The 27,990-nt window shown below is 43.7% G+C and overlaps 1 protein-coding gene and 1 long non-coding RNA gene across 3 annotated transcripts in view; both read right to left on the bottom strand.

Annotated features, from left to right (window-relative positions):
- Window positions 1–25,169, bottom strand: part of STK24 (serine/threonine kinase 24) — a 58,185-nt gene extending 33,016 nt beyond the window's left edge. The window contains exons 1-2 of one of the 2 annotated variants that reach the window (XM_015557561.1): window positions 25,137–25,169; window positions 22,096–22,326 (exon numbers count right to left, since the gene is read on the bottom strand). In XM_015557561.1, the coding sequence (XP_015413047.1) occupies window positions 22,096–22,326; window positions 25,137–25,154 (249 nt within the window). In that variant the 5' untranslated portion in view covers window positions 25,155–25,169. Of the gene's footprint in view, window positions 1–15,702; window positions 15,841–22,095; window positions 22,327–25,136 lie in introns of those variants that run through there. The other variant, XM_015557564.1, reaches the window with a different exon arrangement.
- LOC107181545 lies at window positions 20,486–22,084 on the bottom strand. The gene is made up of 2 exons (XR_001512200.1): window positions 20,966–22,084; window positions 20,486–20,754 (listed from the first exon to the last, which is right to left on the bottom strand). It is a non-coding gene; the product is annotated as an uncharacterized LOC107181545 (long non-coding RNA).
- Window positions 25,170–27,990: the final 2,821 nt, after the last annotated feature.

The raw sequence follows: 27,990 nt of genomic DNA, 5'->3' as shown, positions 1-27,990 counted from the left end.
AAACCTCACAAATGGTGACCTGTGAGGCACTCTAAGAGAAATAAATCAGAAGAGTTCTTAAAACAAGAATAATTTTAATCAGAATAATTTCATCTTTTAAAAATTACCTCAACATAAATCATGAATGTTCCTGTAATATAATTTTCCCATATGGGGAAAGAAAGTGGCTTATTTAATTTGGGAATCAAAATGTAAAAGGTACCCACAGAGGGAAGACCAATGAAGACACGGAGAGAATGTATCCACCTGCAAGCCAGGAAGAGAGGCCTGAGAGGAAACCACCAGGACTTCTCTCCGACTTCTAACCTCCAGGTGTGTGGGGAAATGAATTTCTGTTGTTCAAGCCATGCTGTCTGTGGTGCTTCATTATGGCAGACAATAAGGACGGTCATCAGTCCGTAAGCGGAAAACAATGGCATCTCAAGGAGTTCATCTTTCTCTTATTGTAAAGTTGAGCACTTTTATATATTGAAGAGTCATGTTTATTTTCTATGAACCCCTAATTCATTTCCTTTGTCCATTTCTTTTACTGGGTTACAGACCTTTGTTAAAAACAGGAGCTTCTAACATTAAGAAAATTAGCCTTCTGCAACATGATCTGCAAACACAGCATTTTCCTCATTTGTCTTTGGGTTTTGCTTTTGGTAGTTTTTGCTAGCAGAAATTAATTTAATGGCGACACATCAATAATGACACCACTTACAGGCAACCTGAATTGTTGGCAACTGCTTCTTAAGAACCTGGGCTTAAGGTGGCTCCCTTTTCAGGGGAAAGGGGGCTTGACAGACAACAACAGATGACAGGAAGGTTAAAACAAGGTAAACAAGACAGGTTAAGATTCCACACAGTTAGCAAGATTTTTTTACACAGAAATTCTAAAATGAAGTTAAGTCCACTTTGCATCTACACTGAATCATCTAAAGTACAGCAGGTTTTATTAAAATACGAGTGGCCTGGTGCACGGATTCGTGCACATTGAACGGACATTAGCTAGAATGCCTGGGGCGGCACCACAGCTTGAAGGGAGTCTGCGCAGTGAGTGGGGTCCCTCTGGCAGGTGGGGTCCCTCAGCCTGGCCTGTGGGGATCGGGCCAAAACTGGCTCTCGGGCATCCTCTGGCCTGTGGGGATCGGGCCAAAACCGGCTCTCGGGCATCCCCCAAGGGGTCCCGGAGTGTGAGAGGGCACTCTGCAAAGTTGCTGTCCTACAGGGTGTGGAATGCAAATGCAAGTGTGCAGTAAACCAGATTCAGGAATCGCGAGGCCTCACGAGGAATTGGGCTCCCTCCTCTCTGGTTCCAGGATGTGCCACCAGAGAACCGTGCGTCACCCGAGAACCACCACTGCCAAGTCACTGCAGCTCAGCAGCTCCTGCATTGAGCGTCTGCCCTGGTGGTCAGTGCATGTCTTAGGTACCGGCTGGTCGGCCAGTCACTTAGCCTTTTATATATATAGATAGATAGATGGGGTAAGACTTCCTTAACAATATGTTTTTTAAAGCAAAGATACTTTTTTGTTAAGATGTGGGCATGAACAAAGAATGTTGAGACAGGATTTGAATCCTGCCTCTGACCCTTACCAGCTCTCTGACCCTGAGACCAGTCCCTCAGAGATTCCCTGACATCACAGCCTTCCAATTGTATTCAAGGTACAGAACATGGTTCCTGACCTCAAAAAAACTTGTTTCCCTGTCTCACTGATGCTACCATTTCTTAAATAATTTAGACAGCTACTATGCACATGGTGTATATCTAGACTCTGACTTTAATAAACTTTTCATAATAGAAAAGGTGGACAAATAACTACAATCAGACAGCCTGCAGTGGGTGCCACAAGAGATACAAAATGCCAGGGGTGTTCAGAGAGGCCGACCTGAACTGAATGAGGAGAAGGCCTAGATGAGGCTCTAGGAGAGAAGTGGTATTTGAGCTGCACCTTGAAGAACTAAGACAGACGAACTGGGGCAGGGTGACAGACACCTGGGTATGGTCAAGGAATAAAGTGATCCTACTCAGTTAAGCAGGTGAGAACAATGCCAGCTGCTGGAGTTTCAGCTTAACTTAATAAGCAATGGGGAATCACAACTTTCAGACAGGAGGATAAGTAGCCAGCAACTACCTGCAGACAGAATGAATGAGCAGGACAGGGCGGGCGAGACCTGGAGACACTCTAGAAGTGGCACTGGTGTTTCCGCTAGTTTGAGCCGCAGTAAGTGCAGACTTCAGGAATACAGATCGAAAGGTCAGAAAGAGGACAACCAGGTGGACAGGGGAGGGAAACAGAGATGGCTCTTTGTACTTTTCCAATATTGATGGGACAGTCTGATAGATACACCAGAGTAACAGCTGAAAAATATGGTTTTGGAGTCTGCGAGAGAGGTCGGAACCAGCACAGAGATGGTCACTGATCCAGTGAAATTTAGCATGTGGGGACCCACTGGGAGCCCTTTGGGTTAGTATGAAGATTATTTTAAGCTGAAAACATTTTCTATTTAACAGATGCAAAAAGAAGCCTGCTAGGACCTTTCCTTATCTGACTAAAGCAGCAATTTCTGGGAGGCGAGGCTGCATAAATCCCCTCGCTGGGGTGGGCCTACTCTCAGGAGGAAGAACAGAATAACCCTACCATAAACCCCCCGGGCCTGAAGGAGGAAGCAGAACCTCTCCTGTCCCGTAGAGACAACAGCACCTATTTTCTTATCTGCTGTAAAGTCCCACTTGTCTTTCCTAAAGAAACACATTTGTTCTTCCCCTCCCTTTTCCTTAACTAGGACATAAGCCTCTATCATTTCATGAGCGTGCACACTTATAAACTTTTTTCCTGTTAATCTTTTGTCATTTTAATTTACAGGACACCCCCCCCCCCCCCAGTCAAAAAGAGGGTAGAGGAAAAGTTGTTTTCCTTTCTAAAAGTGACATACAGCATTATTTTTAAGTGAAGGGGTGCTCAGAATATACAAGTATGGGCAAAAGTAGGTTTACAGTTGAATGTGAAAGTTTGTTCTTGTATTATTATTTATTTGTGTATTATGTATTTTTTTTCCTATAAGAACTGAAAGCCTATTTTTGCCCTCCCCTGTATGCAAGTCATCCCAGGTAAATAAAGGTCAGTCCCTATCACTTTACTAATCCTTAGATAATAAGATGATCCCACAAGCATAGGAGAACATTAAATCCCTTTGAGTCACTTTCCCCATTGGCTACCCTACTTCTCAACTGCATTTTGAACTGGTGTGTTATCTCAGCAACACAACTGAAGGCTGGCAGAGGCGGAATGACACAGCAGCCGTGGGTCTGTAACGGGCTCCAATAGGGAAGAAGGCCTTACATTTAAAAAACAGAATTTCTGTGGAAAATGATTTCTGTCAATACTGTCTGAAGAGGCTGCTGGAGTGAAGGATCGCGGTGGGGACCCAACACAGGTCTGATGCACAGGGCACTGACTGCAGCACAGAAAGCCTGTGACTGGCCTGGCTGGAGCAGGAGAGGAGGCGCACGCTGTGGTGGACCTTTTGTGTGTTAAGCACATGGCTGGTGCCCACGTACACACATTATTTCCACTAGTGCTTACCACATCCTATGAGGCAGCTGCAGTAGGCCCAGGCCCTAAAAAAGGAGCCAGAAGAGTAAAGGAACTTGCAGGTCCAAGAATGCAGCAGGTCCTAAAGCCTTCCGCCGGCCTCACCACCTCTCATCCCATTGGCACACTCCTTCTCTGCTCACCCCAAAGCAATCCTTAGGCACACAGGTGGAAGGGGAATAATTCCGCACACCAAGGGTAAGCGCACTGATGAGGAAAGGGGTGGGGACAGGAGATCCCAGGCTTCCCCCTCTCTTCCCAGGCCCTGAGAGGAGAACAAAGGCAAGGAAAGTCTTCTAGTGTTGGAAACAAGGGTGAAATGGGAAAAAGGCCACTATACACAATTAAAAATAAGGTTGTACAATTAAGACCTGAAACAGCACGAAGGGAAACAAGGCAACTGTAAATTATTGGATCAAATCCTTAGCGCAAACAAAAAACATCAAAACATGATGTTGGAAACACTACATACACCAGAAACTACAGAAAAAAGCCAAAGGAAAACTTATAGCACTATGTTTTCCTATTACCAAGCCAAAAAAGGGAAAAAATTAAATGTTCAATACAAAAGTTAGGAAGAAGACAGAAGCCTAAGGAAAGGAACCAACCTAAGGAAAGTAAGGAAAAGAATAAAGATACATGTATAATTAATAGAAAATATTAGAATAAGCAATAATAAACATTAATTTTAAAAATAATAACCTCCAATGTCTGTAATCAAGAACAAAATACCACACACACGAATTTGCAAGTATAGCAAAAAAAAAAAAAAAGGAACATTATTACAGAGAGGAAAAAAATTTTAAATGCAGACTGCAATATTTTATGATAGTAAATTTGAAAATCCAGAATCAAACAGATGATTTCTTTGTAATTTATAAATTAAAATTTACTCAGAAAGAACAAGAACTATGGGTAAGGAAAGTGATCAATAAACTGCTTCTGTGTAAAGACAGACGAACAGACAGCTAGCTAGAAGTTCAAATGATTTTGTCCTTGAATGAAACAGAATATTCAAGCAACTATCCTGACTCATGGAACTTTTCATGACATCACAACATAATCCTTACACCTGGAAAAGGTCCAGAAGGAGGTGGAGGAGGTTCCTGCTAAGGAATGGACAGAACTCCCAGGAAGAGGGAGGGTATTATGGCAACCAGTGCTTTTCTATGTGCAGGGACGCAGTGCTGCCTGGGCACAAAGAGGGTTATTTCTAGAGAAGAAAAAGGTGCTTTTGGAAATGAACTTTATGTGCGACAGTCTCTGTACAGGTAACATTTTTTCATCTTTCTAATATCACCTGCCCCCTCCCCCCACCCCCACAACTCTCAGGATTTGCTCAGCACAGCACAGCCTGGTCTGCAGTGTTTTCAGGCCTGAACTTGCCTTGGTATCTGTACTCCTTAACCAGTCAGCCTTGGTTTGGCAGAAACCTGAAAGGACAGGAAGAGAGGTGAACTCTCACTTTCTTGCAGGAGAACTGCTGTCCTCCCAGGCCATCTTCCATCCCCTCTGATCACCAGGGGCCACTCAGCTGTGACCCAGTGTTGGGTGGCGACATTCACTGAAGGAGGGGAGGGCTGAGTCCTCCCCAGGACTAGGGACAGCCACATTCCCCTTCACAATGGGTGGCCCCAGAACTTCTAGTGTCTTCCTGCTGGTCAAGTAGGTGAAGTCCCCACCACCATTTTGCATCCATGCAATGCAGTGGCACCTCACAAATTACTAAATACCTTCACAGAGAGTATTTCATTTGATGCAATCATACTGTCTACTTAGGTAATCTCGTATACATATACACACATATTTATACATATTTATACTTTTTTTTCAGAGAAAGTGAGAGGGAGAGATAGAAACGTCAATGATGAGAGAGAATCACTGATCAGCTGCTTCCTGCGTGCCCCCTACTGGGGATCGAGCCCACAACCCAGGCATGTGCCCTGACCAGGAATGTACCATGACCTTCTGTTCATGGGTCGAAACTTAACCACTGAGCTACACCCAGCTGGACTTCTTAACATTTTACAAATTAAGATACCTAGTCAACGGGAAGAAAGGAGAGCAACTGGGACTCAAATTCAGATATTCTGACACTGAGTCAGAAACCTAAGCCAGAATCACAATAAAAAAATCATGACCTCTAAGCAATTTCTAAAGAATTCCAGTGAGGAAAATACATTCTAATGTAACTATTCTTAACATTTAACTGTTTTGGAAATCAAGGAACTCTAATCTGACTGCTAAAAAGTGCATCAATTTACAAAATGTATGTCTATAATTTGAGGAATTCACACACAACCCTCCATTATGCCCCATTTAAGAATTATTGTCCTAATGTCCTTTAATAAATTGGAAAGAACACTGGGCATTCCCTATAAAGCTCTCCTTGGGGCATAAGTCACAGGATTGTCTCTTCTGGTAAAGACGACCTTGTAACTGTGTGCTTACGTGTTCACGGATTTTAGTATTAAACTCTCCCCAATGGGTACAGATGTTACTCTCTTCCATCAGCATAGATTTGACACAACACAGCAATCAATCTATTACTGGGGAGTTTCTGTGCTGAATGCTGGTAGACATTAAGATGAATAAAAACACTGCTTAAACTTAAGGACGCTTACAAGGTTATCAGGGAAATACACTCACATATAATCTAAATCTGAGGGGAAAGAAGTTAACAGAGAAGCATGAAAAAAATGCCCTGGGAGGTAAAAGAACGCTTTTTCTTTCCTCCCTGTATCTATCCTCATTAAAGAGCAAACATCAGTAAATGATTACGAACCACCAAATCGAGCAAGTTCTATGCCATAAATCTTGCTACGAAGTTAACAATATGCTCTTTCTGCAAAAGTGAAACATTTCAGTAATTACGTTATCCTCTGAAAGATTTTCTCAATGGTCCTTATGCAACATGTCAGAAATATCTACTACAAAAACAATAAAACCAAAAGTGATTATTGAGGACTTAGCATTAATTCTTTGATAAAGACACAGCCCAAAGAGATCAGATAAGACCAAGTCAGAGGGTGAGTGTGGTGAGAAAGAATAAAGACCTCATTGTGTTTTACAGATTTTTAAAGAGGTGCCTTTAATATTAACAATGTATGGAATTGGTAGATTCACCAAAAACAAATGTGTTTCAATGCACGGGTGGCAAACTCATATTGACACCATGACTGCCTTGTGTAGCGTTTGGTCTAAAGGCTAATAGCTTCCAAAGGCAGTTTTCAGTATGCATGTCTGCTCAATGCTTGACTGTACTGAGGAAATGTTTCTGCTCCTTGATCCCTCTGCTTCTTTTCCAACGCTGTGGCCACTTTCTAATGTTTTATTTTCTGCACAGGTGTATTTACAGTGAACAGTTAGATACATGCACATGTTCTCAATTTATAATCAGACATGCAAATCCCAGGTGCCCAGGGTCCAGCACCTGGCAAACCATGGTCCGTCAACAGTGGTCATGACGTGTTACTGGCAGCCACGATTCAATAAAGGGCTTGGCTCCCACAGTCCATTGTTCTTACTTTGAAGCAAATGACTTTATTTACCCAAAGACCTAAATGTCATGCTTGCTGCATAATCTACTGGACAGGAGAAAGTTCACTCATCTCACTAGGAACCAGTCTTCTCTTTATTACATACCACGCAGCCACTCATTACTCAACCTCAATAAGATTTTGACGTCATATACTATACCATTTTTTAAAAATTTACTCAGAAATACAGAAGTTTTAGGGGAGGAAGGTCTTGCATAATTAGCTCTCAGCTGTGTTTAGCTACTCCAAACAGAGGTTTAAATATGCAGAACATGTATGATGAGACAAAGAGAGCTAGAAATACAGTAAATACTTCTTTTAAACTATAGGTAACAGCCAGAAATAGAGCTGGGTTTCTTTTTGAAGAAGTAAAATATTTAGCCTATTGAAATTTTAATTCATTCAACTTTTGGGGTAGAAAAACATACACTGGAGCTGACAAATGTCTTCAGGGACTTTCAATTACACTGGGACAGTGTGTTCGGGAGAGAGAAAGGAATCCACAGTCCCCATCCTCGGAAACATTTCAAAGCAGATCTTTTATATTATCGTTGGCACTGGGCCTACAAGTTTTTTCCCATGATTGATGGCAAAATAAAACGTATTCCCTTATGATTTCAGAGTAAGATTTACTTGCAGATTTGTTTGGTCCACCCCCCAAAAAGGAAGTGGTTCTGCTTTTATCCCGTCACCCTGGAGTCTGACACCATGGACTTCATGTATCTTTTCTATTTTTCCCAGTGACATCAGGACAGTCACTTGCATAGCAAAAATCACTCCCCGGGAAAGCAGATGTGTTTCTCCCTCTCCCAGAAGTTGCAGCTGGCTGAGGCCAATGCGGAATGCAGCAGATGACTTCCAAATGGTAGGGAAGCCTTAGAGGGAGGCTGCCACTGTGTGGGTGCATGTGGAAGAGGAGGGGAGTTCTGCTGTTCCAACCAAGAGCCCAGATGAGCACCCATTAGTGCAGGGAATTGACGACTCTGCCAGCGGAGGCACCAGAAGCACCAGACATCCTCTCTCAAATCTAGCATCAACCAGTCTGAGCTGCAAACCTGGACAAGTGCTAGAGAACATTGTTAAGATCCTAACTTAAGCCACAAGGGTAAAGCTTTTGTTTACTGCTCAGAGAAAGGAAATTCTCATGGAGAAAAGAAGGCGCACCACCATGTCAAACGAAGGCATGAGGCTACTGTGCAAGGGAAAAGCTATCCTCCCACTGCTGCGGGACCAGTGACAGGCTGCTGCTGCCGGTTCTCTGTGCAGCCAGAAACCCGGGACTAAAACAAGTGAGCATCCATCAGCCGGGCTCTGCCCTGGGCCAGCATCAGTGGTCTCCTCTGGGTGCAGCCCAACAGTCTGGTCCTTCTTAAAGAATGTTGTGCCTCCCCCGCCACAAAATAAAAAACCCAATTTGTAAATAGCTGGGGAATTACCACTCAAAGGAGGTTTCAAAGAGCTGTGCATGTGATCATGTTTATTAAAACGTACATAAATTCCTTCTTTTCAGAGACTCTACTTACTATACTCATGTCCTTAAAAAGAATCATAAACCCAAAACCCATTTTCTTTAACCCATTTAGAGGAGAGTAGATTAACTGAAGACAATACATAGTGGAAATAGAAATAAGAATGGCAACTAGACAGTTATTTGGAAGTAACCCTGAAATCAGAATAAGCCAAAAACCTAAGAAAACAACCCAAAGGAATCATACAACAGATGATAAAACGGACAGTTCATATCATTTCCTGGCACTCATTCCACTCTCCTTTCCAAGTTTTAATATACTTAGAGTCTAACAATCTTAGTCAAGCATTTCTAGAAGCAACAAGTATATTCCAGATTCCTCCCAACTCCACCAGAAAGATTCTGGCACAGGCCCAGGGAGCGAGAGAGCCCCACGTGAAAGCCTTCCTATCTGCCAGGCTGTTCCTCGCCATCTCCTCGGCCCACAGCACTCTTCCTCCAAACAGCCAGGCTGCTTCCTGCCTTCGTTCTTGGGTCTTGGCCCAGAGCCATCTCCCGGGGAGACCACCCAACCACTGCAGCCCCGTCCCCCACAGCACCTGCTGGGTCAGGTCCCCCATGTGCTCTGTGTATTGGTTTGCTCTCCCACCTTGAGGACCATCAACAAAACTCTTTTTGTGTTATTTCTTTTTCCCACACCTACCATACTAAATGTTTTATGTCCACTTATTTTACTTCCCATGCCACAAAGACAGCAAAGACGCCCCACAAATTAGAGGCTAAAACCTAATTTCTCAGTCTCACATTGTTCACTTCAAATTATGGGCCACGGTCTTTGAGTCACTGAGTTACAAGCTCCAGAGACACAGGTGGGGGTCCTGCTGGCCAGCGCACGGAGGCAGCTCCACGCACACCCCGCAGCCCCTGCTGGCCTCTGCCTCTACACCCACGCAAGCCCTCCCTCCCGCCGTGCCGGTGTGTGCCCTCCCTCCCGCCGTGCCGGTGTGTGTCCTCCCTCCCGCCGTGGCGGTGTGTGTCCTCCCTTCGGAGGAAAGGCGAGGAGGAGGCTTTTCCTCCATCCCTAGAGCTGAGATGAGTGGATGACAAGATGTGTAGAAAACTGGCACTGTGATGGGCCCAAGGACAGGTGCTGAACCTGGGTCATTCCGACTTCTCCTAAAGTCATCTCCACCCCTCAATTCCACCAGCAAGAACAATCAAGGGAAACAAGCTGTGCAGAGGCTGAAAGGCCAGAGTGGTAGGTGGTGTGTCAGAGCCTGTAAGGCCACAGAACCTGTGCCAACAACGTGGGAGAAGGTTTATCGCTCCCTTCCCGCACGTCTCCTCACCTCCTTCAAAGGACAGTGGGGACCACCTGCTGCAGCCAACCTGCCTGAGCTCTCCTGCCTGGGGAGCCCCAGGAGCAACATTAACAAAAAGGGGAGGGAAAGCAGGATGTGGGAGCCACTAAGGCAGTGGTTGTCAACCTTCCTAATGTCGCGACCCTTTAATACACTCACGTTGTGGTGACCCCCAATTTCATTGTTACAAATGGAACATAATTAAAGCATAGTGATTAATCACAAAAACAACATGTAATTACATATGTGTTTTCCGATGGTCTTGGGTGACCCGTGAAAGGGTCATTCGACCCTCAAATGGGTCGCAGCCCACAGGTTGAGAACCGCTGCACTAAGGCATCCCACACAGCTGCTGGTAAAGAATGTTCTGGTAACTGTCTCCAGATTGCCTGCTTCCTAGAGACCACTGGTTAATTTCATGAGGGCCTTCCACATGGCTCCTCTGAAAACAGCTTCAAATAAAGGCCTTGTGTCCTGACAGGCTCACTCTGATAAAGCCCCACACATTTCTGAGGTGTTGCGGATGCACGGCCTAAGGGAGATGCTGTTATCACAGGAATTTAAACCAGGCCATTCATAAACACCACCAGACCATCGCCTAGAAGTCCCAGTTCAGGGGTGGGACAGGGCATGCCGGTTTTGGCTTTCATAGCCCCCTATGTTCCTGTTTTCAGTTACTACCTCTGGATTAAATAAGCTCTTTCTAATCAATCCCTTGATTATGGGAACTTTTGATTTCCAGAGACCCAGCTCATCAGAGAATTCACTGCTTTGGGCATGTTGACTGTGAAGTTCCCAAGGATCCTCCAGGGGAGCTGGCTGGCAGAGGCTTCCATAATCAGACCTGTGGCTCAGAAAGGGTCCAAGTCTGGAGCTAAGGCTTAGGAGCTCCAGCAGCACTTAAAAGCGCAGACTAGATGAGCGGGCAAAAAAAAAAAAGCAAGTAACAAAAACAGCCAACCACCAACAGTAACCAAGGTAAAGAACGGCAAGCAGAGATACTAGGAATCCACGGGGAGAAAGGCTGTCATGTTCCCCAGACCCGAGGGCCAGGGTCGTCACTGCCCTGCCCCCTGTTGCTCTCTGCACAGCCAACCAAGTAGCTTATCAACACTCCAATGCTTAAATAAAATGCACGGACCACGCCCGCCTGGTGAAGAGAAACCTCAGAAATACCTTTAGAATTATTTCAAGAAAAAATGAGTCAAAAGAGTTTTAGGGTAACGTGGTATTAACCAGAACCTCCTCAATCCCTCAACAACTTCTGTCCATTAAAATTTTAACCTACAGTGGGTTTCAGCTCATCATTTTGTGTAACATTACCTTGTTTCCTGAGGAGCAGGATGTGGCCAAATACTTCATACCTGGTTTTCTCTCAAATTCTACAGCATCACTCAGAAAACTATTCACTGAAAAATAACTACTTAAAACATTAACATGCTACTTCAGTAGTTGCCTTTTATTTATTGCTTCATAGTTTTTGTTAATTCATCCAGTTTTTAGAACACCAACATTTTAAGGAATGCTTGTCAAAGACAGCAAAACTGCAGGAGTCTGGCAGAATGCGAGTACTTATTGCTAATTTGGCATCTCCACATCTACTAGGTTCTTAACCACATGATGTTTCCTAAGATTCATCTTCCCAGGCATGTTGATCTGCCAGGGAGTCAGTGCCGAATGAAATTTACCACTAAAAAAGAGAGAGACAAAGAGAACGGAGGATCCCACAAGAAAACACATTTAGGAAATGCGGCATATTTGCCTCCCTTAAGAGTCTCAATGCTCTGAGAATGCAGTAACAGAAACCTGCTAAACCAAAGACATCCGAAATTTCATCAGGCAGCGCCTACTGTTATCTCTAAGAATGGGGCTCCTCGTAGGAATCCCTAGGGAGCTTCCCATCAGCTAGGAGCTGTCTATGGGCTAGCTGGCATCTCACCAGTCAACCTGAGACTCTTTATCACCTCCTCTCCATCCATGGAGCCCAACTATGTGCCTATGATAATGAGATTCTGGTGGTGTTGTAATAACTTGGTTATTACTTAACAGGAAAGGAGGAAAGGGAAGGCTACATAATACAGGCATGCCATTTATATAGCTTTGCTAAGTCTGTCCCCTGCTGATGGATGCGGAAGGGACTGGACAACAGATGCATACCCAGTAAAGTCTGCATGACATGGGAGGATGACTACCTGCCAGACATACCTGGGAACAAATTAGTGGCCAGGATGGATGTGGCCACTGCAATATTTAAACATCCAAACAAAGGAATCTCTCCCTCTCTCTCTCTCTCTCTCTCTCTCTCTCTCTCTCTCTCTCACACACACACACACACACACAGTGCTTCCCTGCATCCACATGGCTCAGGGCCATGTGGGACTTCCACAATGGACCAATGGATTTTAATTAACTTGGAAGCTGCACTATACCAGCTGCAACATGGAACGGCCGCTCTGGACACGGGCCTTGTTTCTAGCTCTGCCGGAACCCCAGCTGCCCCTTTCCAGGACTGGCTTAAGGGGCAGGGGACTTTGGAATCTGAGGAATGTAACTTAAGGCAAATAAAGTCTTTTTCAACATCCCATCCTCCCATGGGGGCTTCTGAAAGTTTTTACTTCAGGAGTACCCCAAGAACCTCACTCCACGAGTGACAAAAGTTGGGAAGGCCTGACTTAATACACTGTGATATTAATAGTAAGTTTCATTATTCAAGACTCAAGAGAACAATGGGGGCTCACATTTTTTAAATTACACATCACACGCCTCAAGGTCCTCAAGTGCCCACAACTTTTCTTATTATTTATGATGAGTAAAACAGGCACATCCATGTCAGACTAGCCAACACACTGTCTTTCTAGAACAGTGATGGCGAACCTTTTGAGCTCGGCATGTCAGCATTTTGAAAAACCCTAACTTAACTCTGGTGCCGTCACATATAGAAATTTTTTGATATTTGCAACCATAGTAAAACAAAGACATATTTTTGATATTTATTTTATATATTTAAATGCCGTTTAACAAAGAAAAATCAACCAAGAAAATGAGTTCACGTGTCATAGGTTCACCATCACTGTTCTAGAGCCAACCTGGTCATTCAAGTTACTGCTTAAACTTTGACATGAGAATACAAAAAAGGGAGGGAACCACAACAAAGGGTTTCAACAATATTTATAATCACATTATTCACACCTCGTATATGTGGTTTGAAACTCTTGAGCCTCTAATTAACCAAAGTGACTAAAAACAGTTTTCAGGAACTGAACTGGGGTTCACTTGCATAGCCTCTCAGGGAGACAATGAAGTGGTCTGCCAGGAGCAGAGCAACCCCAGGCAGAGCCCCACGAACCTGCACACTGCTGGCTCATTTCCCAGGGCGCAGGCTGTGCACAGACACTGCCAGGCAGAGGGTGGGGTGCCAGGAACAGCCGAGAGAGGTAGGTAGGGAACTGGGACAGCAAAGAGGCTGACATCACCAGCAACAAACTTTCAGGGGAAGACTTTTTCAAGTGAAATTCCCTTTCTTAAAATTTAGGAACAGAAAACCATGCTATCTGAATAATAAACTATGAAAAGTGGGTGTCCGTGTGCAGAACAGCCTGCTGTGATCACATCCAGTTCACACTCAAGTTACCCGACACTGAACAGCACTCACCTACAGCCCTGTCTAGGGTGGGACAGCACACAAGCCATCACCTAAAGGACAGTCTGATATAGCCCCAAGTTCCAATTTGGCTTTCCTTTCTCTCTCCTTCAGTTCAGTATCTTTACTAAGAAATTTCCCTGATATCTCTCTCTCTCTCTCTCTCTCCTCCCTTCCTCCCTCCCTCTCCCTCTCTCTCTCTCTCTCTCTCTCTCTCTCTCTCTCTCTCTCTCTCTCAAATCTCCCGTATCTCCGTGCCCTCTGTCCCAGGGAAATCTTACCCAGGCTCCTCCCAGAGTCTCCAACACTAATTGAGGTTATTTTCTTTAAGCTGCTGTCTCGGCTCTCCACTCCTAAGTCAGTGCTGGAGAAACTCCAAGAAACAGATCCAAGAGGCCACACTCATCTTGCTCTGCCCTCACCTGACCTCCTCTCCTGTTCTCCAAACTGTTTTTCTCAGAATGGCACAAGTGCACCCTAGTTAAATGTGCTCTATGGGCTCCAATCCTAAGCTAAGCTGCCAGGTAAGAGATCCCAACTGACCAAACAAGAGATCCCAATTTTTAAAAACAAGTTAAAGACGGACACAACTCTAAACACTTGCGGTGCATTCAGTATAGCTTAAGGGACCCAATGATTATTTGCTCCAAGAAGAAAACAGAAAGTCAGAGACCAAGAACATGCCACTCTAGTTGACAGCTACTCCAATGGACCAGTTCTAAGCTTCCGATGATAAAATGGGAGACACTTGATTAAAACCAGAAAAAGTAATATCAAAGTTGGTACATTATTAAACCAATATGTGAAGCTAGAATTTAAATTCACTTAATAACCTTGAGTTCCTAACCTCCTGCGATTACTCTGAAGTTCATTGTGTACATGGCTGCCTTTCATTAAAGCTGCTGTCTCCTGTTCACAGGGCCTATAAAGGAAAGAGCAAGGGATCGCGCTGGGTTTAATGCACCTCTTAGAAAGCGAACGCACAGTGAGAGGCCTGAGAAGTCAAGGAACACGCAGGAACCAGGAGACAATCTTCTTAATACATTCTACACTAGCCAGAGCCTTGCAGGAGCACAGCCACTAAGTGTGCCAATGAGGTTAGAAAGGAGATCCTGACAAGTCATAAAGATTCTCTTAATGAGTTAGAATAAAGACCCCAAAAAAGGGCTAGCAAGTCCTGCAATACCCACTCTCCCCGTCAGTGTTGAAAAGTATATATGACCTCTATTCAAGTTAGAAGGCTCATACTTGGGTTAAAATCAATTTTGGCAGCCATACTTAAACTCCCAGTTTTACATTAAAACAGTGAAAGTGTAATAAGTTTGCTCCCAGAAGATTTTCCCAAGGACATTAGTTAAAAGTTCTCCTCTTTTCAGCGACATTAGTTAAAAGTTCTCCTCTTTTCAGCGACATTAGTTAAAAGTTCGCCTCTTTTCGTAACTGCAGCAAAAACAAAACAACAAAAATATGCTAGGAAACACACTAATTTATTCTGATAAATCTATCCTTTAGAATATAGCAGGAGGAAGCTGAATTTCTGCCAACAACAGTCAAGCTTGTCCAGGGCTGCAATCCACTTTCTAGAGACACGTATGGTTCTGGTCCTCTGTGCCTGGCCTGGACCAAGATTTGGAGCAATACCTTCTAACAAGTTCAGAGCTTGGTCTCTAAAATTTGTACACATTAGCACCAGACTCAGGCGAGGGTACACATCAGAGCAGTTAACAGCAACTCCATCAATAGGTTATTTCCTAAGACAAGTGAGAAGGGGGAACAGACTCTGCAACTTGCACTCAAATGGCGCCAGTGGCCAGAATTAAGCCCAATGTGCAATGGTAGACAGACACAGAGCCATATAGGATTGTCCCTGAGTTCAAGATACCATCTCAACCAGGAGAGAGCTGCCACAGATGCCTTTCACTCCACTCATTTCTAAGTCCCAGGGAAGAAAGAATATTTGTTACCTGAGGTACCAGAACCCTAGCTGTGGCTGGAAGCAGGAGAAAAAAGCCTCGAGTTCTCTGACCACATGTGCACAAGGTGTAGATGGAGGCAGGGCTCAGGACTGATGAGGAAGGTGCATGTCTGCCCGGGCGACACTGACAGAGCAGCTTACCTCCACGGAAGTCTGTCGATGTCAGGGTCATGTGCCCACTGTCCATCGGGCTGCCATCCCTTTGAGGAGAGGGATACACTGAAGGGAACCAAAGGATCTTCTAAAGGCAAGTTCTTACTGCAAGCTGGTCAAAGGTCCCTGCAATCAAAGAAATCATTGTGGTTTTGCATTTGGCATAGGTATGCCCCCTTTCTTCTAGGGACAAGTCTGAAAGATTTCTGACTGGATCTTAACTTTCAAAAAGAAAAGTACCCAGAATCCACCTAGGGATAAAAGAGACAAGAGAAAGACAAGAAGTCTCACGCTACACCTCAGGACAGAAAGCGAGTATAAAAGCATTTCCTTCCCAAAGAAGAGACATAAGTCGGGTGTTACTTTTAAAGAATCAGTGTCTCCTATCACACGTTTCAACACAAGTCAACTCATCACACCAGTTTAAAATATGTGCCCCAAAATGACTGCAAAACCCAGGTGCCACCCTATACCAGCCTTGACTAGAAGCAAGAGAAAAGGCTTGAATGTAAATGAAAAATACAGGTAATTAACTTCTGTAGAAGTTGGTCTAGAATCAACCTTGCCATGGACCGATCTCCACTGACAATGGCAGGGAAGTCACTAGGGCCAATCGAAGCATACAATGAATCACAATGTCAATCTTATACTACGTCAACCAAAAATCATCAAAATTCAGGAAACTAAGTTAAGTACCTTATCCAGTGTAAAAAGGCACCTCACCCAGTGTAATACTTAACAGTAAATAGCCAAAACAGCGATCCTTCCCCACTAACTGCAGAGTTAGCCAACTATTTGTATATATTCTATTGTGTATCATCTCACAATTTCCTTTTTAAAAAATCCTCTTTCCTTCAGGCACAGAAATGTCTGAAGATATTTGATCCTTGCCACCTCAGTAATGCAAATAATACATCAGAATACCTTTTACAGTTATTTGTGCATCACCCACAGAAAGGAAAACATTCTACTCATAAAGAGCTTTATGAGGGAAAATGCCTTTGTCCTAAAGGTTTCGTTCAATTAACCTTATAGGTATCCAAGAGAGCAGTGGTTCTCAACCTTCCTAATGCGCGACCCTTTAATACAGTTCCTCATGTTGTGGTGATCCCCAATTTCATTGTTACAAATTGAACATAATTAAAGCATAGTGATTAATCACAAAAAGAATATGTAATTATATATGCGTTTTCTGATGGTCTTAGGCGACCCCTGTGCAAGGATCGTTTGACCCCCAAAGGGGTCGCGACCCACAGGTTGAGAACCGCTGCAATAGAGGAAAAGTCCCCAGCAAAGTAACTTAGTTCTTTTAAGATGAATCAGAATAACAGGGACAAAAGGAATCCCAAACAGACCAAAAACCTTTAGGTCTGGTAGGTTCCCAAAAGGGAAATGTCTAAATCCCTTCCTCCACTCTTGAAATAATCAGGAACGAACTCCACATGACTCAGTCCTTCAGGGCCCAACAGGTCTCAACTGTGAGACAAAAAAGCAATGTTACCACAAAGAACCTACCCTAGGATGTTAAGGGTGAAGAATAAACAAACACAGCTGTCATTAAAAACTCATTTCTGCAGAAAGCAAGTGTGTTAATAAGTCCCTGGACAGGCTACTCTGCCAGACTGTTTTATGGGCCACTACAGAACCATGCACAGGCAAAGAGCAAGGAAGGACTCACAGACAAAGAAAGCTGCAGGACCACAAAACCAAAATGGGATTCTTGGCAGACACTGGGTGTGAGCAAAGGAGCTTGAGGGACAAGGCCACCCTGCATGGGCTGATGTGACAACCAGCGCTGGCAGCTGAAGCAGCTCTCCATTTCCAATTTCCCGGCAACATAGGAAAGATTTTTTTTTTAATAGATTGGCTTCTGGATCCATGTCAAAGTGGGCCATAGTTACTGGAACAAACCCAAATCCATTCACTTAAGACATAGAGCTACAGAGGTGAACATAATCTATGTATTGAAGATTAAGTAAAACCATTTATACATGCTAGGCAAGAATTTCCTGTTAAACTACCCAAGAAATAAGGAGGCAGTAAATAAAAATTCAACACTAGGACAGTATGCTGAAGATGATATTTAACAGCCTAGGATTCAAGGCAAGTGTGAAATGGTGATCCTGGGCTAAGAGGCTACAGACCAGACCCACTGTTTGGCTGAAATGCTCAAGCTTCCCAGTGGACTCCCACTGGCCATTCCCATAGGGGAGCTCACATGTGAGCAGACGCCAGACTTCTCAATGGTGGTGACACAGATGGTCAAAAAATGGGTACATCAAGGGCAGGACCCACCAGAAGCCCTTGTCAGAGGCGTAGCTGGTTGATCCACCACCTCCCCGTTTCTCTCTTCCAGGAAGGACTTTGTGACTCTTGTGACCCTTCCAGCTCCAGAGGTAAATTCTGTTTGGTGGGAACCAATGAGATAGCCCCATTCCCACAGCCAGGGGCTGACTGTGACTCAGTTCTGATGAATGAAATACGAGAAAAGTGGTCTGGGGAGGCTGCTGAGAAAGGTTCTGGTACTTGAACAAGCAAATGCTTCCAGGAAAAAGTGACCCTTTACCTGCCCGGAGGTAAAGCCTATGAAGAAAGAAGGAAGTTGTCCTACGACACATCAAAACTTGTGGCACAAAAGAGCAGCGCAGCGGGGATGAAGGATGAAATAATAAAATGGATCAAAATAGACAAGGGTCTTACATAGATCAATGATGATGGTGCCACAAATCAAAAAATATCAAAACAAGCTTAACTCTCCTTGTTTAATTTAATGAAATAAAAAAGGCCATTTTATTAGCTAGGCAGTTAGCCCAAAGCTCAGAGGCTATAGTGGGAAGATCTCTGCTTTAGCACTATGAATGACATACCATGTTTAAAAATGAAAAAAAAAGGGCAAGCTATTAGCATCTTTCTTGCTTTTTCATGAATACTACTCTAATGACGAGTCAAAAGAATGTAACTTTAAAAACCTATGCCAGAGTACATACATCTCTAACATACACAACACAATCCTTTACCAGAAGAAGCTGTACTTACATAGAGGACTTCACTTTCTAAAACTCATCAAGGGACTTTTTTACATCACTTTTCTAGTGAATCCAATGGGTAAAACTACCCTAAAAATTTTTAGGAACTGAAGAAAGTTTTACTCTAAGTCAGGGATCTGAATCCACTAGTAAACAACCACTCACTCCATGGCCATGTCTCCTTAATATTCATACTACAACAAAGATGACTACTTCCCTATTGTTTTTAATCTCTTTTCCTAGACTAGATGATTGAAACCAAAACATCATTATGCAAACTTTTAATACTAACCCAGTAATAAAGAAACCATTTTCTGCTAACTTCCTCTTTGGCCAATCTTGCTCTATAAAAATGTAAAGCCCCTTAACACTAAGTGAAATTCTAAGGCCCTCTCTCCTATCACTACTTAAAAAAAACTAAGAATATTACCTCTGACAACATTATGGGTGTTTTTTTTTTTTAAAGGGCAACCAACCATATAAACCACAATTCTTTTCAACTTTGTATCAAAGACCCATTTGTCTCACATATCAATTTAATTTTTACCTTACTTGACAGGACTATACTATTTTAAACTTCATTAGCCTACCTAGAGGATGGAAAAACAGCCTCTGGGTCACCACTGAGGGTCCTCCCCTGGGCCAAGGAAATGAACGAAACTCTGTTCACAAGATTGGGCAGATACAATCACGGGTCTGGATTCCCGCCCTGCCCAACTTATGATAGTTAGTATGGTTTAACAAGAGCAGTTCATTATGTTTTTAGTCAAATGAGACAGAATCATCTTTTAAGAAATTGTGATACTATTCCTGGCTTTCTGGAGGCAGTTATTTTCTAAACAACAATCTGCCTAGTAAAATATACTAGACACAAGCAAAATTATCAAAACTTCTTATCCTACGTGGAGAGTCAACATAGTGTCTTTGGAAAGGAATGGCTAGCCGAGCACCAAGCCCATTTCCTCTGCCATGAGGCACAGTTAGATGACATTTTCCAGCCTCGCCTGAGTTAGGTGTGGTCCTGTGACTGAGTTCTGGCCAGGACGATGTGAGCAGAAAGAAATAATGTGCTCTATGTCTAGGCCCAGGAACACGAAAACTGCCCACAGGAGCCTCCATTGTTTTGCCCCCAGGAGACTTAAAGCAGGCAAGCCCACAAATGGAAGAAGGGAGCAACAAGGTAGAAGAACTTGGATTCCTCAATCACTGTTTGGAGCAGCGGTCGCCAACCTTTTGGACCTCACGGACCACCAGTGGTCCACAGACCACCAGTTGGTGACTGCTGGTTTGGAGGAAAACTGCCCACAAACCAGGGCTTCCAGTGCGTAAGAAATAAGCATCTATCATATTTGAGCCAGTATACATTTAGGAGGTTATTCTAGCAGCTGACATTATGTTGATTAAATAAATTCACTGGGCATCTCTAGATCAAGGTTAGGTTGACTTGAAATGTATGTTCTAAAATTAGTGACTCAGGCAATTATAGGACTTACCAGGAAGAATCTCTAAGTATATGCACTCTAGGTAACACCATGTTTGGCTACAATAAAGCAATTTATTCCCGAATGCAGTAAAAATTCTCCTGAGCAACTGAGGTGGAAGAAAATACTTTTGAACCACTTGATCCTTATTTCCATAGTTAAATATTAGATGGTATAAAACCACCAGAAAGTTGTGAGGATCTTCCACACTTCCTTTGCCGAAGGTACCATAATTCATATTAAAACACATTAGAATACCATATGAAGCCCAACACTCAATTTACCGTATAACTATTGTTGAAGTCATTTCACAAAGGACAGTAAGTTACAGTAGAGAGTTCAAGTTGGAGTTTTTCAGATGTTTACTTTTTCTCAATAGAAATTCAACATCAAGAAACCTTTGCTCTCCTGTATGGAAGTCACATGTGTTCCCTTTTTGCCCTGTCAAGTCCCAAACTGAATGCACCTCCACAGCAACATCCACTGTTATTGGCACACTTCCTCCTCCTGGCTTTGACTTCAGTTGGTACCTCCTTCATTGCAAGGTAATTTCAGAGATGAGGGATGAATAAAATTAATCAATCAAGGAAAGTAACACTTATTAAGTAGCTACTACATGTCAGGTACTTTCATGCAATTCCATTTCATCTTTGCAACAATGAGATATATCCCATTATTCCCCATTTTACAAATGAGGAGACAGGGAAGTTATTTAAAATAAAAAACTTGCTCAAGGCCACAGACCCAGACAAGCAAGATTCATGTCGATGACACCTGACTCCAAAGCGTATCTTTTCCATTTCAAAATGGTGCACTTAACCTATGACATATTGCCAGCCTTTAGGATATGAAAAAAAAAATAGCATTACTACTCAATTTGACTTGCTTTACATATTCATTTAGTGAGTCAATGGTTCTCAAAATGTTCACTCTTCCACTTATACCTTATTATCACATTTCCACAAAATGAAAGCCTGCACTATCCCTTTGACAAGAGAGTAAGTTGCAAATGGCAACATAGAGAATTTAGAGGATAAAGCTAGTACAGGAGGAGGCCTAGTCTTCCATTATCGGGATGTATTGCTGCCTCCCTCTGAAATATTCTTTCTACCTGCTAAGTTTTAGTTTCCACAAGAATTATTTCATAATTTTTTTTCACCAGTTCTAAAGATTTCCAAAACTCCATTTTGAAAGACACTACATTTCTAAGTTCAGTAAAACAAGCATATGTCAAAGAACCTGGAACACACAAATAGTCTTGAACTTTCTTAATGTATGAAATGATTTTTACCCTGCAACATCTAAAGTGGTTCCATGCAAGACTGAAACGAACACTTAAAGAACTGGTGAAGATCAAGGACATTGTGCCGTGTTGTATTATAATTACAATTTTATTTAAGAATTTACTTACCTAGAATCCTTAAAAGTCAAATGTAGATAAACTGCTCACTAAGCAACATTATCAATTCTTTAAAACAGCGTTAAATCAAACCACATTTGATAACCAAAATATCAAAGACTAATATTCTTAGGTTGGCATGAGTTATCATAAACCATGCTAAAATTAGGTGTTTAGCGGTCATCATTATAATAACTTAATAAGAAATGCATTTTGATGACAAAGTCCCCTTGGAAATACTGTTTTGTTGGAAAGGCAATTTCAATATCAAACACTTCTACCAAAAATATATTTCCATAGTGACATTTAAGATGATAAAACTATCAAAGCCCAGTTCTTTTGATTGCAAAGGTCGAAACGTTTCTCCTTCCTCTGGAAACCCGCTGTGCTATTTATTGAAGTCCTTCACACACACTGATCCGTCTCAGGCAAGTGCTGCATCATGGAAAATCGCGTTTTTATTTTTAAGCCTTACCTTCAGATAGGATCCATAATATTTGGTTACGTATGGACTATCACACTGACTCAGCACTGTGATTTCCTGTTGAATGTCCTCTATCTCATCTTCAGCTTCTTCCAGATCAATGATTTTTATGGCAACCACTTTCTGAGTCCGATTGTCAATGCCTTTGAACACCTCACCAAAAGAGCCCTTTCCAATTTTCTCTAGCTTTGTAAAAAGCTCTTCTGGATCTGCTTTTAGGTTCTGTAGGAAAAAGAAAGGGAAACATCAGTGACTCAGCGCTGGGACTGCTTTCTCCTTGTGCTTATTTATAACACTCAGACCACAGTCTTTCAAGGACTGGCCCATCTTCCTCATCTAAGAGCCAGGCTGGTTGTGACCACAATTCTTCACATTTAGGACTTAAAGATCTGCAAGTGTCCCTTATGTGTGTGCATTAGACTAGAAACAGAGCAAGCGTGTAAACAAACAAATACGCAGATTAGAAAAGCTGGGAATGGCTCCAGTACTTGTATAAAGTAATAAAAATCAAAACACTTATTTGACTATATATGGATTTATTGAAAAAAAATCACTCTTGCCTAAGCAAAAATTCCACCTTCTCCCTTATCCCAAATTGTCTAAATTCAGGTTGCTATATACCAGTGGTTCCCAATGTGGGGCACGGGGGGGGGGGGGGGGGGGGGGGTGTTATTTTTTTTTGGGGCGGGGAGCCCGGGGTGGCAGCGAAGAGGTTATCCTCCCCAGGTTATCATACAGTTTCATGGTTTAGGACCGTGTTCCCCAAGCCTGGCTGGTTGTGGGGCCTCATATACAGTATATAAATATATATTATGACATTTATGCATTTCAGTTCTCTTATATGTTCTGAAACTTTATTTACTATTTTTTCATATCACTTCATATTATTTTTTTTAACAATTTCTTAGTGATTTCTTGCCTCAGTACTTCAACTGTCCTTTCATTCCTTTTCTCTTTCATGGATGCCATGTTCTTTGGAAGCTTGTTTAGACCAAGGTAATGGCCTTTTAGGCTTCCTCCATGTGAATAGGAGTTCACTTTTTGAATAATAAGAATGATATGTCACAGGGAGGGGCATCAGGATTTTAGAGATGCTTAGGTGGGGCATGGCCCAAAAAAGGTTGAGAACCACTGCTATATACTAAAATATAAGTTAAATAGCTATATTATGAATAGGAAAAAACATTTATAGCCTTACTTCCTAACAGGCATGATTTTCAAGTCCAACAAACACTGTGTCACATACCTTCACTTTCAGCTACTGTCATGGCCTAACTAAATATTTTAACTAGATCTCAAGAAACAAAAAGCAACCTGTTTTCCTTTGTCATGTAAACATCATGCCCTTGATTACCTTCTAAAAGCTCTTACCCCCCAACCTGGTTAACTGAAAACACACACACAGTGCCCATTTCCAAGGAATACAGCTGAGGGATGCTGCACATCTCACCACGAGGAAATGCCCAGCCCCAAATGCCAACACACCCGTCCGCAGCCCCACAGAGTGAGAGAGGACTCTGGGAGCCCCCCAACCCTACAGACAGATACACCTTCCCTCAGAATCACTGCATATGAACAAGAGGACGCCAGGCCAACCCTCAGAGCCTACTACTCCTTCAAGGAAACTGAAACATTGTGGGGAAAGGAGTAAGAGAAGGAAAGAAGAATTGAAAGGAGAAAGAATAAGAGGCATAGAAAGAGGAGAGGTCCATAGATGGATAAACGTATGGGGCTCAGACACAGAATTACAGCAATTATCGGCAGCATTCTGAGTTACACGAGCTTTTGTGGGTTTAACGAGGCACTAACTTGCTTTCCAAGAGGAAACACAGGAGTCCCAGCAGCACTTTACAAGGGAACTGCTGAAACCCAGCCAGCCCATTTCTAACGCGGAGGTCTTGGGGTGCCACAGTCATGGGTGGCCTCACTAACACCAAAGAGGCCCTATTTGAGACGGCACACTGAACAATGTAAAAGCTCACAAAACCCACCAATCCTATCAGTAAAAATGAACAAAATAAAAGAAAAACGCGCCCTGGACATGCCAGGGAAAAGGGACACAGACGTTTTCAGCAGTTACAAACTCTCCTGTTTTCATACGCTTTCTCTTACCTCCTTCCCCCCAGGATGAGAGAGGGTGGCTCTCCTTTTCTTCAGGGCCAATCCTAAAAGCTGGGCCTTTGAATCCATCCTTCTCTCCTCCAGGATGTGAGTTCATTAATAACTCTCTTGCACTTACTCTCTCTACTGCCCCTCTGCCTAGGGCAGCATGCTCAGGTTTCTCATTTAAACACACACACACACACACACACACACAGAACACCGTCCCTGCTTCACTGGTTGCCCTCTGTCCGGTGCCCACCCCTCACTGGTCACCACTGCAGCCTGGCTCCAGCTCTGGCACCAATGATGCAGCGCTGTGCATCTGATCCTCCTCAAACTCCCTCCCCTAGTAACTCGCCAGTCCCTTGGCGTCTACAACCCTGCTCTCCACTCATCTTCCAGGCCCCCTAGTTCCAAAAGAGTCTTCCTGCACAGACTACCTATATCAGCGCATAATCACAGCAGCCCCCCCAAGGTCCCAGACTCAGCCTCCTATTCTTCCTCTCCTCCCCAGGTTATCATACAGTTTCATGGTTTACCATAGGACTGTGTTCCTCAAATCTAGCTGGTCAGGCACACCTAGGACACTTGCAGATCCCAAACATTCACACACATGGGGGTGGGAAGTGCATAGTCCACATTTTTTAAAGACTGCCCCCCATTGATTCCGATAAATAGCCACCTCTGAGGAAACTGGTTTTGAATTATGGCATGCATGGGGACTTGCAAATTGCTAGCTCCAGCCTTGCCTTTTGTGCTTTAACTCCTAGAATCAATTACTTGCTAGATATCTCTTTCTACCAGGACACGGCAAGCTCAATATGTATCAAGTGAATTCATTATTTCCACTGCTGAACTGGCCGACCTCCCACAGCACACTACACCTGTGCTAGACTATAAGCTGAGGGCGTTCCGGGACTGTGTCTTACCTTGGTACCAATGTGCATGGGCACAATAACTGATGGTCAACAAATGTCCCATGAGCAGGAAGAAACCCCAGCCTTACACTAACACAAACAGGATCCAGGGCAGGAACAACAAATATCCTAATTCAGAGAGACAGACAGCCTGGAAGGAGGGAATAGTAGGGTAAGGCAAGCCTGAATACTCAGGAGCAGTGATCCTCACATCTCAGGGGCATCAGAATCAGCTGGAGGGACTGTTAGAACACAGACTGTCTGGCCCCACCCCGGAGTTCCTGATTCAGTAAATTCGGTGTGGGACTCAAGAACCAGAGTGTCCAGGTGATACAGCTGCTGGTGGCCTGGGTACCACACTTTGAGAACCAAGGCTCTAGCCACACACCCAGGCACACTGCAGACATGGAGAGAGATGCCCAGCTTCCTAGCTGTCCCTGCAGAGCCCAGGCCAGCAACTCAGCTGACCACAGGTACCTGAGTGAATCCAAGCGAGGCATGCAGAAAAACCTCCAGACAAACTGAGCAATCATGAGAAATACTAACTCATTAAGTTCTGGGGTGATTTATTACACAAAACTAATCATAACATAACAGATTCAACAGAGATCATTGCAGGAAGAACCTGTCCATTCCGGGGTCGGGGGGTCGGGGGAATTAATAGATGTTCTACACTCTGGAAGGTTTCGTGCTTTTTTGATGTTAATCCTCACCCAAGGGTATTTTTTCCATTGAGAGTGAGAGAGACACATCAATTGGTTGCCTCCTAAATGAGCCACATCAGGGTCGGGGGGCGAACCCGAGACCCTTCAGTCTAGCTGATGCTCTAACCACTGAACCGGCGGCCAGGGCTGGACAGGTTGCAGGTAATAAACTGCCTGATTTTCCCTTTGCCTGGTCTCTGACAGTTTAGAAACAGCTGTTTTCACTGCTGCTTGACTCTTCCTCCAAGCCCTTTCCCAAGTCTGCACCTGTAGAGCGGCAGCTGCTGGTCTCACGTCTGCTCAAGGGGGTGTCACTCCGCACTCTGTCACTGTTAGCAACTGTGAACAGGGTGACTGGTGAGAACGGAGACATCTGCTAAGATGATGACAGCAGGACACTAAACAAGCAGGGGTCCTTGCCATTTGGCAATTCCTGCATAAACTCATTCCCATGCAGTGTAGCCCAATGGCCATAAGAACATCAATGCCAATGACGGCCTATTTCAAACAGGACCTTCAAAATTCTGCTGCCAGATCTATTCTCTGAGGAAAGATTTCCTTGGTAGCAAAGGTGCCATTCTGCCAACCATCTTGAGAATTTTCTTTTCAGGAAGGTTTATGCTGAACTAAATACAGGTCATCATCCCCAATTAGAAAGGTCTACCAGCCCATCACCCCACCCCTCTAGGACCCTCCTCCCTCATGCCGCTGGCGGGGAGTTGAGTGCTGCCTGCACATGAACATCCTGCTCACCAAACAGCTACTGTTGTTTTGGCTGTTGTCTTTTTTTTTTTTTTAATTTGACAATCTAAGGGAAAAGAGGTCAGATATTTCATGCTTTTAAAATTCTTGTGACATACCAGTTGAAAATTGCTCTTCAGCTATTCACTTTTGTTTTTCTATGAAAAGAAAAAGGAACTAAGTTTGATGTGTTCTAACACCTGCTATGTACACATCACTATCCCTGCAGCAACAGAAAAGAGAACACTGTAGTTCAGGAGGTCTAGATCAGGAAGGGAAGTTGTGGCAGGAGTACCCCCTCCCCGCCCTCTTCTGAACCTGGCAAGCATCCCTATTAAATCGCAGGACTCTCCTCCTACAGCTGAATTCAGACCTCACCCCACCACCTAGGCAGCCACCACCAAGTCAGCCCACCGAGCACAGAGGTGGAACCTATTTGCCAGCCTGATGTAGTCCTATTACCAACAGGTCTCATCATGGCTGTTCAGCGTTACCTTGTCCTTCCATATCTGCCGACTCTCCCAGGCTTTCCATGTGTTCCACTGCTAATAGTTATCTCCCACTTCAAAGCGGGAAATCCCTGTACCCCGATCCCTCGCTTATACCTACAAACTGTACCCTTCATTCTTCCAACATGTCTCTCTCCATGTGGTCCCCCTGCCACACCCTGCCTGACTCCACACCCGGGCCCTCCCTCGCCCATAGCAGCTGATCCTCCAACAGACAGGCAGAGTTTAGGTTCCTCAAAGCTCATGGTCTCCCTTCACTGCTTAAACAACCAGGAACACACCATCTCTCAAGACTGAAGTCACAAACACTTTTGAATCTAAACCCCATAGCACCTTTCTAGTCCCATTTCCTGCCACTACCCAACTTACCCAACTTCTTAACACTGTACAAGCATCAAGGGTTGCATTCAGTATGGTTCCATTTATAGAAAATTCTCAAAGTGACAGAATTAGAGTGACGGAGAACAGGCCTGTGGTTGCTGGGGGTAGGGTGAAGGAAGGAGGTGAGGAGTTGAGGGTAACACAGGAAGATTCTTTGTGGTGATGGAACCACAGGACTAAAAGCCAAAATTTAACAAAGTACAGGCCAAAACTGGTGGCATGTGAATTAAGATCTGCACCTGAGTAAAGAGCAGTGCACCAACATACACTGGTTTTACAGTGTATGGTAAAAGCTAGGTGAAGGGCACACAAAACTACCCATCACTGCTGCAACTTCTTATAAATCTTAAACGATTTAAAAATAAATTTATTAAGCCCTAGCTGGTTTGGTTTAGTGGTTAGAGCATCAGCCCGCACACTGAAGGGTTGCGGGTTCAATTCTGGTCAAGGGCACATTGCAGGCTTAATCCCATGCCCCAGTCAGGATGCCTGTGGGAGGCAACCAATCGATGTGTCCCTCACATCTATGTT

Source organism: Myotis davidii, unplaced genomic scaffold (genome assembly GCF_000327345.1).
Source record: "Myotis davidii unplaced genomic scaffold, ASM32734v1 scaffold133, whole genome shotgun sequence".
Classification (NCBI taxonomy): domain Eukaryota; kingdom Metazoa; phylum Chordata; class Mammalia; order Chiroptera; family Vespertilionidae; genus Myotis; species Myotis davidii.
Note: the sequence above shows the minus strand (reverse complement) of the source record. Positions and strands in the feature narration are given on the sequence as shown.